Consider the following 11,708-nt stretch of genomic DNA (forward strand, 5'->3'; position numbering starts at 1 on the left):
TCTGGGATACAATTTTCACTTCCTCCTATTTCACAATGTTTGGAGCTTGTTTACGCAATCATCAAAGCAGTGATAACAAATATTGGCATTCATTCAAATATTCTCCAAACTTTAATGAGAGTCCAGTTTCAAACAGATTAGTCAATTCGATTTCCATATTTTTACCATCATATATTCTATAGCATGTGTAAACTTTGGCATTCTTTGGCCTTTTTTAAACTGCAAATGAACTAACAGCTCCTATGCAGATGACTTATCCATGTAATTAATTTTCCACCATTCCGTTTTTGTCACATTATCAGTGTTAAAACAAGATCATACTTCAGTTCTAAATGTGGCATGATTTATGTTAATGAGGCTAAACCATTCACAGCACTCTCCCATCCTAATAAAAGAAAACAAGTAACACTGATGTTAGAATCCAAGTACAGAAATGCTGGAAGAACTCCTGAGTTGAGGAACATAAGTAGAAGGAGAAACTAGTCAATGCTTTTGATCAGCAACTCTTCCTCAGAACTGATGTGATGCTGGGGAAGGGTCAGGGGACTGACCTAAAACATTGACCGGTTTCTTCTTCCACAGATGCTCCCTGACTAGCTGAGTTCTTCCATCATTTCTGTAACTGTTTCTATCCTAGTAAAGCATTATTCAACAGATCACAAAGTATGAGACTGTAATCTTAGTACCAAAACTATTATTCATTTACTAAGATTGCATTTATTATACATATTGTTCTATCTTTAGAATAATAAAATGAAATTAGCTGTAATATTTCAGTTAAATGGCCACAACCAGACTATGTAAGTTTCTTCCCCCAAGCTATCAGACTCCTCAATACCCAGACCCTGGACTGACACCTACTTACTACCCTATTGTTTATTATTTATCGTAATGCCTGCACTGTTTTGTGCACTTTATGCAGTCCTAGGTAGGGCTGTAGACTAGCATAGTTTTTCTTTCTCTGTGTTGTTTTTTACGTAATTCAGTCTAGTTTTTGTACTGTTTCATGTAACACCATGGCCCTGAAAAACGTTGTCTCGTTTTTACTGTGTACTGTACCAGCAGTTATGGTCGAAATGACAATAAAAAGTGACTTGACTTGACTAATAACATTGTAATGCTCAAGCCAATTTAACTAGTTCTTCATGGCACTGAACAATTTATCAAAATACATGCATGTCAAACTCCTATAATGTAGGCAGAAAAGGCATAGAAAGCATAATTATATAAACACAAGGCTGTAATGCTATGGCTTTATATGGTATTGGTCGAAATGCACTTGGAGTATTACAAGTTTTGGGCCCACAAAAGAGATTTTACAGATGCAGGAAATCTTCAGCAATGTGCACAAAATGCTGGAGGAACTCAGCAAGTCAGGCAACATCAATGGTTGGGAGCAGACAGTTGACATTTCAGGCTGGAACCCTTCATCAGAACTGGAAAGGAAGGGTGCAGAAATCACAAGGTGGGGGGGGAGGGGAAGGAATCTAAGCTGGCATATGATAGTTGGAGACCAACAACTTATTAATATTCAAAAACATTTCTCCTAGCAGTTGGTGTAGAAATACAATAAGAATCCATTGCTTTATTTTCCATGTTCATATAGAAATATGAAGTTCACTAAATCATCAACAAATTTATTGAGACTTATATATGATATATGAGCACCATCAATCTGCCGTTCTAGTGCCGTTGACACATCAAGCCTTTCACTAATGGCTTTGCCTTTCTAAAACCCAACAATCTGAAGATTATTTTTTCTTCCAGAATTTGCTGTAATTTTCAACTTTAAATTCATCTTCAAGTTGCTCTTCTTTTACTTTGACTTTCTTGGGGCGACGTTTGTGCATTCTTGCTTTCCGTTCAGCTTCTGATAGAAGAGAAACATCCACTGGCATCTGTAACAAATCATTTACAGAGTATTCTCAAAATTATGGCAAACAACCCAATACCTGTGTCACAACAATACTCATAATGTACTTACAAGCATATGATGTAAATTGTCAAAGGATATATTTTGTGTCGAAATATTCTTCACAGAGGCTATTACACCCGTCTCTCGGAGCAATCCCATTCCTCTAATGTATTACTATTCTCTCCAACATACCCATCAATTCCTTGGCAGTTCTCCTAACACCTACCACTACTAGCGTTATTGAAAATAATCAATTCATCCTAACAACCTATGTAAGAGAAAACTGAAGAACCTAGAAACCCATGCAGTTATTAGAAGAATGTACAAATATATATAAATCTTCTTTACCTACCCTTGCATTTTCAAAGCAAAATGCCCATATCACCTTGAACCCCTTTGTTTTTGCATCCCATTTAGAATTGTGCTTTCTGGCGTACACTTTCTCTTCAGTCCTCCTACCAATATTCCTCACAATTAAATTTCATCTTTCCATTTCACCAGCCTATCTGTCTCCTCAAAGGACTACAAAACACAAAGTACACTGCAGATGCTGTGGTCAAATCAACACGTACAAACAAGCTGGAGGAACTCAGCAGGTCAGGCAGCTTCCTTGGAAATGAGCAGTGAACATTTCGGGCCGAGACCCTTTGTCAGGACTATCCTCAATGGACTATCCTGCCCACAGCTTATTCCATATCAGGGTTTTGGAATGCATGGTAGGAAAACAACACAATATAAATGATAAATTATATATTTTAAGAAAATTTATGATATTCACAGGCACTTGCACACATCCCTTTTACTTTGTAGTGCCCAGTCTCAAGATTACATTAAACTAACAACACTGAACATCTGATCTGTAAAAAAAAATTAGTTTAATGAGGACGTTTAACTTCAAGTATTATTTAAAAATTAAATTAGTTAAGTTAAAAACTGTAAAAATGCCCTAATGAAAGAAACTGAAGTATGGACTTGTGGTACCTTATCACACTCGTAGGAGAGTCTCAAGCTAAGAGGTGATAACAACATGATAAAGGGCCAGTCATTTAAAACAGAAATAAACTTTAAATTTTTTTCTCTTGGAAGTTGGTAAATCTCTGCCCCAGCTGGAAGCTGGATAATCAGGAGTGTTCAAAGTAGAAGGCAATAAATAATTTTTAGATGCGGAATAGTGTGTTTTGGAGAAATGGTGCAGAAGAGAAATCGAGGCTAGCACAGATCAGCCACCATTGTTACGATATACTTGTACGTGCACTCATGAGCAGACAATTAAAGTTGGTGCGCATGCGCTGTTGTTTGTATCTGAAATATCTGTCTCAAAACATGGTGGCAGCGGTGGTGCTCAGAAAATTGCTTTTTCTCAACCGCAGCGCCCGATTTTTTGGCAGCATAATAATAGCGCAACTCTGAAACATCGGAGGGCGAGTGTAAGTGTAGAGAAGTATCAACCGAGACGAGCAACTAGCCACAAATAGAGATGGGTGTAGAAGCAACGCCCAGAGGTGAGACAGCAGAATCTCAGCGGCACCCAGCACCCACGGGCGACCCCGTGCTGGGGAACCATGGTCGGGTCAGAAGTCCTCCCCCAGTCAGCAGCATTTGCCTGCCACCGGCCATGACGTTCAACCGCGGACTGATAGACGAATGGAAGACATGGCGGCAGATGTGGACTAACTACAGTGTCGTGGCACAACTGCACAAACAAGTTCCAGCATACCAGACGGCATTATTTTTGCATACAATTGGACCATCAGGACTTAAGGTCTACAACAGTTTTGTGTTCACAGATGAGGCTGAAAGCCAAGACCTTACAAAGATTTTAGCTGCATTTGACAGATATGCTATCGGGGAGAAAAATGAGACATGTGAACGGTACTTGTTCAACAAGCGGCAACAAGAACAAGGTGAGACCTTTGAATCGTTTCTTGCTAGCCTTAGATCTCTTGCAAAGGCATGCAATCTTTGGTTGTGTATGTCATACAGTCTGCTGAGAGACAAGATCGTACTGGGCATTAATGACTCTCAAACCAGAAAACGCCTGTTACAAGAGAGAAAGCTAACGCTCAATAATTGCATTGACATCTGTAAAAGCACAGAAATGGCTGAATCACACCTACAAGCATTCAGTACAGCTGGAGATAGCAGGTCCACTACTGTCCATGGGATTAAACCTCATGCTAACAAGAAAGGTTCAAAGCATCCTGGACAGAAGGCTAGTGCTTCTGGTGGAGCAAAAGGCACCTTGAACAGCTGCAGAAGTAAAGTGAACCCTTGCAAGTACTGTGGCACAGAACATGTAAGAGACAAGCAACAATGCCCAGCATACGGACAGGTGTGCAAGGCTTGTGGCATTCAAAATCACTTTGCAAAGGTATGCAAGCAGAAGCCTGTGCATAGGGTGGAAGCACAAAGCGATGACCAAACCGACAGTGACAGCAGCAGCGAGTTTATTGACAATGTCATACTGGTGGTCAACAGTTTGAAGACAAAGGATGATGTATTCGCACAGATGCTCATCAATGGAAAGCCAATAGATTTCCAAGTCCACAGCAGGGCGAGCATTAACATTTTACCTCGCAAATACTTGGAGGGAGTAGATCACACACCAAGACAATGCACAAAAAAGCTGATGATGTGGAACAAGACCACCATGGATGCAGAAGGGATGTGCAGAGTGAAAATGCATAACCCCACGACGAACCGCAAATATTCTGTCAAATTTGTCATGGTCACTAACAACTTTACAACATTGCTGGGAAGCAGGGCCAGCCAGCAAATGAAGCTGATTATGATCATCGATGACAACTTTCGCAGAGTGCATGTATCTACACTCAAAGAAAAACAATGCACACCAGAAGAATGCTATGAAGAGGTGTTCTTTGATGCGCTCAGGGAGCTTCCGGGTGCAGCCCATCTACAGATTGGTGCGGAAGTTCAACCCAGTGTTATCCCACGACGTCCACCTCATGCTATGAAGCAGAAAGTGAAAGCTGAGCTTGATCAACTGGTAGACCGCAAGGTGATAGCTCCAGTCCATGAACGTAGAAGGTGGGTTAGCCAGCTAGTGGTTGCAGAGAAGATGCATTGACCTTTGAACAAAGCACTGAGGAGAGAAAACTACCCCCTTCCGGTAATAGAGGACATTTTGCCAGATTTTGACCAGTAAGCTTGATATGAGTTCTGCATTCTGGCAAGTGAAATTGGACAGTGAATCAAGCGTGCTCACCACCTTCAACATACCTTCTGGGCGGTATAGATGACTCAGACTTCCGTTTGGAATCAGCGGGTCATCAGGCGCTGGAAGGATTACCGACAATGATCTGCGTCACAGATGACATTCTGGTGTACGGAAAAGGGGAAATGCAGGGAAGGGCAATCGCCGATCATGAGGTGAAACTTGAGCAGCTATTACAGCATTGTGCAGAGCAGCATATCAGGCTCAACAAGAACAAATCTGTCTTCAGAGCAACAGAGATACCCCTTTTGGGGCATCTCATCACAAGTGAGGGACTTCAGCCAGATCCTAAAAAGGTCGCTGACGTTCTCAACATGCCAGCACCCACAGATGTGCAGGGAGTGCAGCGATTGATCGGATTTGTCAACTACCTGAGCTGTTTCCTACCAAGTCTCTCAGATACCTTGAGCCAATAAGACAGCTGACAAAGCCAGATGTAGCATGGGAGTGGTCAGCTGAGCAGCAAAACACTCTCTCCAAGACCAAGCCGATGGTATCTGCAACACCGGTGTTAGCATACTACAATTTTAAGGAAGAGCTAACCATCCAATGAGACGCCAGCAACAAAGGCCTAGGGGCAGCACTCCTCCAGAAGAATGCAAGCAGAGCGCTAACGGACACAGAAACGCTTTACGCAGTGATCGAAAAGGAAATGCTCGCAATCGTTTTCGCACTTGAGCATTTTCATCAATACACTTTTGACCGCTTCACAAGAGTACTCTGCGGTCACAAACCCTCAAAATGATAGTTAAGAAGCCATTGGTGAAGGCACTGAAGCGCCTACAGGGAATGCTTCTTCGCCTGCAGAGCTATGATTTTGACATCACCTACTATCAAGGAAAGCTCATGCACCTCGCAGATACGCTATTGCGAGCAGTTAGCGGTGCTCCAGGCCAGGAGAATATCTTCGACAAAGTCAACATGCTATTGCACCTGCCAATCCGCGATGAGCTACCAGAGCAACTCGCACCTTACTATAGCTATAGGGATGAGCTTGCAGTCCAAGATGGCTTAATCTTCAAAGGTGAGCGTGTCATCATACTGCAAAGTGAACAAAACCAAATGAAGGAAAGAATTCATTCGTCACACTTGGGCATAGAAGGATGCTGCAGATGCACACGCGAACGTCTTTTCTGACCAGGCATAAGCAGTGACATCAAGCAATATATTGCTACATGTGATGTCTGTCGCACATACGAAATGAGTCAGCAGAAAGAATCGCTTATAAGTCATGAGGTACCTGCTCGGCCATGGGAAAAGATAGGTACCGACCTACTTACATTCGAAGGAAAAGAGTACCTCATCACAGTTGATTACTACAGCTATTCCTTCGAGGTAGACCTTCTTTGCGATATGACCAGCGCTGCCGTTATTCGCAAACTGAAGGCTCACTTTCAAGATATGGTAGCCCAACACAAGTGGTTAGTGATAATGGGCCACAATACACGTCAGCGGAATTTCACAGATTTGCATGAGAATGGGATTTTGAGCACTTGTGTGGCAGTCCTGGAAATAGCAAAGCAAACGGAAAAGCTGAATCAGCAGTTAAAACAGCTAAGCGGATCCTCACAAAGAGCAACAAATTGCGAGCAGATCCCTACCTTGCACTTATAGACCAGCGCAACACACCTTCGCAAGGGCTCAGCACGAGTCCTGCCCAGCGTCTGATGAATCGCCACACAAGCACGCTCCTGCCTACAACAGCGAGTTTACTGGAACCAGAGTCGTACGCAAACACGAGCATACGAAACAACGCGTCCAGCAGCAGGCCGACAATTACAACAAATCAGCCAAAGATCTTGCCCCACTCGACGAAGAGGATACTGTGCGCGTGCAACCCCTGGTGCAAGGTAAAAAGAATTAGGAGAAAGCAATTGCGTGTCGGCGCCTTGATGAGCGTTCATATGTAGTTCAAACCCCTTCTGGGATCTACTTCTACGCATACATCTACGAAAGACGGCCGAGGAACCGCCTGAAAAGCACATTAACAGGCAAAATCAGGTCAAACAACCAAGATCAATGATCACAGTGTGCCTACCGCATCAAATGCACACAGTCAAACACTAGCAGAGGCTAGTGATACAACACAAACGTTGAAACATGCAAATAACAAACAACAGGACTCAGACAAAACAGTAAAAACTCGTTCTGGCCGCACAGTGAAAAGGCCACAATATCTAGAAGACTTTGTCCTACATAGAATAATTGTATGAACAATAAGTGTGTTGCCTTTATGGCATTTGTTTAGTTTATAATATTTTCGCTTAGTAATTCATTTGTTAGCATTTTTTAGTTAAAGTTAGGATTGTTTAAAGTAAATTCGTTGTCTGTGATATATCGTGGCATGCGATGACGTCACATCCGGTTTCGCCGCGTCTTGTGGGAAAATACCGGTTTGGAGAAATGGGAAGGAGGGGGCTCACATGTGCAAGATCAGCGCAAGAAAAGTTGTCTTCTACGCATTAGAAACATAGTGAAGCAACGCCGTAAGTTCATGAGATAATCAATATGTTGAATTAAAATGTTAACGCTGATTCCGTTAAAAGTAATGACGGTTGATAAGGTTTATGTTTTCGTTAGTTAAAGAGTTGGGATAGTTTGTGTTGAAGTGTATTTAAAGCAGTCAATGGCGTAGGTAGATTCTGACTGTATGCTGCATTTTAATGTAATGTAGTTGTTGTAGTTTACTTTTGCAAGTATTTACGATGTAAATGTGACTTAAGAAGGAAACAAATACTGTACAAATCTTGTATTGTTTTATCAACAGTTTTCACCATACGTTAATGTGGAAGAGTGAACAGTAAACGGTTAATCTTACTGCGATCCTGCTTTCATTGACGACGGTTTACCTCGGTGTTTAGTTCAGCGTTCTCTTACACCTGAGCGAGAACACTACGATAAGACTGTGACACTATTTGGCATTTTAATGTCATGTTTATACTCAAAGGAGGACCATGTCCTATTTGAGGTTGTGTAGTTTGTAGTTTGAAGTTAAAGTCGAATTTTAGTATGTTTTATATTTTGTATATGCTCTTACAAACGGAAATAATGAGTGGTATGTATTTGTGACAAGCATAGAGACATAAGGCAAGATTAATGAATGCTTTGAAAGTTAATTCCATGAAAATATACTGGAAAGCAGACTCCAGAGAAATGAGTTTAATTGTTAAATACAATTGTTCCTTTTCTTTGTTTTGATATAAAGGGGGATGTTAAGATATACTTGTACGTGCACTCGTGAGCAGACGGTTAAAGTTGGTGCGCATGTGCTATTGTTTTTATCTGAAATATCTGTCTTGAAACAGCCATCACTTAAAATGGTGGGGCAAGGTAGAAAGGCCTGGTGGCATGACCCCTGTTCCTATGTGAGTGTGTTCTAGCATATCATTTCTTGGAAATATTGTGAAACTCTTTTAAACTTTAGACCATTTATAAAAAAAAACTAATTAAACATTAATTGGTAAATCCTTACAGTGATAATTCTTTTGGGCTCCTTGTATCGGATATTGATAGTAGATCCATCAGGTTGAACCAGCAGAACAGGATACAGCCTGGTGTAGACTTGCCTTCCAACGCGAACTACTGAAGTTCTATTTGAATTGTTTCGTTTGGGCAGATTTTGCCAAGGACATGTGGCAGGAAGCAACCTTTCAGAAGCATTTAACTGTAAGAAACTATTAAATGTAAAAAAATCGTCAAAAAAATTTAAGTAAAATATTACCCAAACAGTTTAACCACAAACTTCATTATACTCAAGCCCGTGTGAGCACTTCTATCATGATGAAGTTTTAGATTTAAATATTTATTGAACTGATATAATTATAATTGATTTCTGAAGAGAAATTCTGTTCTGGCTCCTTTGATTATACCAAAGCATACAGTGTTACCAAACAGTCATAATTTTTCTAATACTCCTTTGGGAAATAATAGGCTTGCATTTATGTATCAATTTGCTCTGTCTCATAACCTTAGTAGGCTATAGGCCAAGTGCTGGTAAATTGAATTAGTATAGATATGTGCATGACCTCTACATGGACATGATGGCTAAAAGTTCCACTTCTGTGCTGAATTACTCAATGACATCCCACAGCATAATACGGTAAAGTGCTTTCAAAGTGCACGTTATCTCATAGCAGACAATTAGTGCATAGCAAGCTACCATAATCCAGTAAGGACTAGATAAATAGACCATTTAATATTTGTTTAAGAATTAATAATGAGATTACTGAAAGCAACTCACATTCTTTAAGATAATATTCGGAATTTTTGTCAACCTAAAACATTATAATAGCAAAACATTCCATACAAAGTATAACATCTCCAACTATAGGAAGGATGACATTAAGTTGGAAAAAGTGCAGAGAAGATTCACAAGAATGTTACCAGGACTGGAGAACTTGAGTGACAAGGAGACTGCAACTGTTTTTTTTCCCTTGAGCCTATGATGCTGAGGGTGAGTTTATAGAGGTATATAAATCATGAGGGGCATACACAAGATGTATGGTAAGTTTTGTTCCTCAGGGCATGGGAGTAGAAGGCATTGGTTTATGGTGAGAAGGAAAGGTTTAAAGGGGCACAACTTTTCACACAGGTGGGAGAATGAGCTTCCAGAGAAAGTAGCAGAGGTTGGTAAAATTTAAAGTTTAAAATCGGACAAGTACATGGACAGTAGAGGCTGGGTTATGGGATAATCACAGGCAAATAGGTCTAACTCATGTAGATATCTTGGTTGACATGGACGAGTTGGTCTAAAGGGCCTGCTTCCATGAGACACAAGACTTTAGATGCTGGATGCTGGGGCAACAATCTACTGGTGAAACTCTACAGAGGAAAGGAATTGTTAATGTTTTGAGCTGAAACTTTGTATCCTGATTTGGGCTGAAATGTCAACAATTCCTTTCCTCCCACAAATGCTGCTCACCTGCTGAGTTCCTCCAGCAGAGTGTTGGGCCCATTTCTGTCTTGTACGATTCAATGACTGTACTGCTGCACCAAACGAGATATCAGGCTAAGATCTAATGTAATAAACACAGCGGATTTATATTACAGTCAACCATTTAATGCATTGGCATTTGGCTCATTTAACACATTTACCAGCATTGCAATAAGATGAAATTAAACTTTTCTATTACTCAATTTTCTATTCTAAACTTCTTTAAAATTCAGAAATATGAAAGGTGTAATCACTCTGGTGGGATTATACTACAGACCCCCAATATCCACTGGGACATTGTGAAACAGATATACAGGCAGATTAGGGGAAGGAGCTAAAACAGCAGGGTTGTTGTAGTGGCTGACTTCAACTTACCCCACGTAGACAGGGGTAAAAGATTTAAACAGGGCAGAATTTGTTAGGTGCACCAGAGGGATCCTTAAATCAGTAAATAGATAGTTCAACTAGAGGAGGGGCTATACTGGAACCTAGCCAGGTGACAGACACGTCAATGGGAGAATGCTTAAGAAAAAGTAATCATAACACACAGTATCTGCAGATTTTCTCTTGCTAGTGATCACAACTCCTTAAGTTTTAAGATAAGGATGAACCTCATGGGAGAGTATACAACTGGCCCAAGGGTATTAGGCAGGATCTAGGAGTTAATTAGAAAAAGCTGTTTAGGGGCAAATCTACACCTGGCAGGTGGAGGGTGTTTAAAGATCAGTTGCAATTGACCTGAGGGCATATCTGCAACAAAGGATGCAAACACACGGCAGAAGCAGGAGATGAAGTTTAACTCCAAGGATCGTGCCGCAGAAAGACTTTCATTCCCCCCCCCCCCCCCCATTCGATGCCCTCAGCAGCAGACCAGAGTTCCGGTGGCTCTCTGACTTTGTGCACCGAGGTTGGGCACTACTGCGACTAATATTCTTCACTTCCAGCGCTGAGTCCGCTCTGCGCAATCCGTTACCGCCGATACTTACGGTGCAAACCACCGCAGCCGCGCGCTCCACGGGGCCGCCATTTACCGACTCCGGAAGCGTTCAACACGAGAACCCGGTCCCCAGCGCAGCAGAGGCTCGGAACTGAGGTTCCCACCTCGTGGCCCGGCCCGGCCCGGCGTGGTAATTAACCCATTCCTGATACCGCCGTGCCTTCGGAAGCCTTCATGTTTATTGCTATGAGTTTTACCAAATGCGTGAATACAAATGATGCTTTTGCATGGAAAACCTGTTCCCTGCAAAAGAATGTAGAATACTGATATTGCTAACTGGTTTATTGTCGTAATTGACCGGTTCGATCTCGTTCTGTTTCCAAGGAGACATTGCTGTGATAGCAACACACGCGAAATGCTGCCGGATCTCAGCTCATCGGGCAGCGTCTGTGGAAATGAATAAACAGTCGACAGGACTGGAAAGGAAGAGGGAAGGCGACAGAATAAAAAGGTGGACAGAGGGAAGAAGGGATAGCTAGGCGGTGATAGGTGAGGCCAGGTGGGTAGGCAAAGTAAAGGCAGACATCCCACCCTGCAAAAACTCATTTCAGGGAGGTAGCACCACCACCCCGCTCCCCCAGTCGCCCTCCAAGGGTGTATGTATACAGGACATTTGATTATGAAAGAA

At 41.7% G+C, this 11,708-nt stretch overlaps 1 protein-coding gene across 1 annotated transcript; it reads right to left on the bottom strand.

Annotated features, from left to right (window-relative positions):
- Window positions 1-88: 88 nt before the first annotated feature.
- On the bottom strand, window positions 89-11,201 carry mrpl55 (mitochondrial ribosomal protein L55). The gene is made up of 3 exons (XM_073063040.1): window positions 11,070-11,201; window positions 8,623-8,824; window positions 89-1,898 (listed from the first exon to the last, which is right to left on the bottom strand). Exons 1-3 carry the CDS (start codon window positions 11,108-11,110, stop codon window positions 1,752-1,754), a joined length of 390 nt encoding a protein of 129 aa, XP_072919141.1. The 5' UTR covers window positions 11,111-11,201; the 3' UTR covers window positions 89-1,751.
- Between the last annotated feature and the right edge of the window lie 507 nt (window positions 11,202-11,708).

The sequence above is a fragment of the Hemitrygon akajei genome, chromosome 12 (genome assembly GCF_048418815.1).
Source record: "Hemitrygon akajei chromosome 12, sHemAka1.3, whole genome shotgun sequence".
Taxonomy (NCBI): domain Eukaryota; kingdom Metazoa; phylum Chordata; class Chondrichthyes; order Myliobatiformes; family Dasyatidae; genus Hemitrygon; species Hemitrygon akajei.

Bases quoted from the DNA above. Each gene is read 5' to 3' on its own strand.
- mrpl55 (XM_073063040.1), bottom strand. From the start codon at position 11,110: ATGGCGGCCCCGTGGAGCGCGCGGCTGCGGTGGTTTGCACC. The intron at 8,825-11,069 runs GTAAGTATCGGC...TACATTTAATAG, and splicing joins CGGCTGCGGTGGTTTGCACC to TTTCTTACAGTTAAATGCTT. The intron at 1,899-8,622 runs GTAAGGATTTAC...GATTTGTTACAG, and splicing joins AGCCCAAAAGAATTATCACT to ATGCCAGTGGATGTTTCTCT.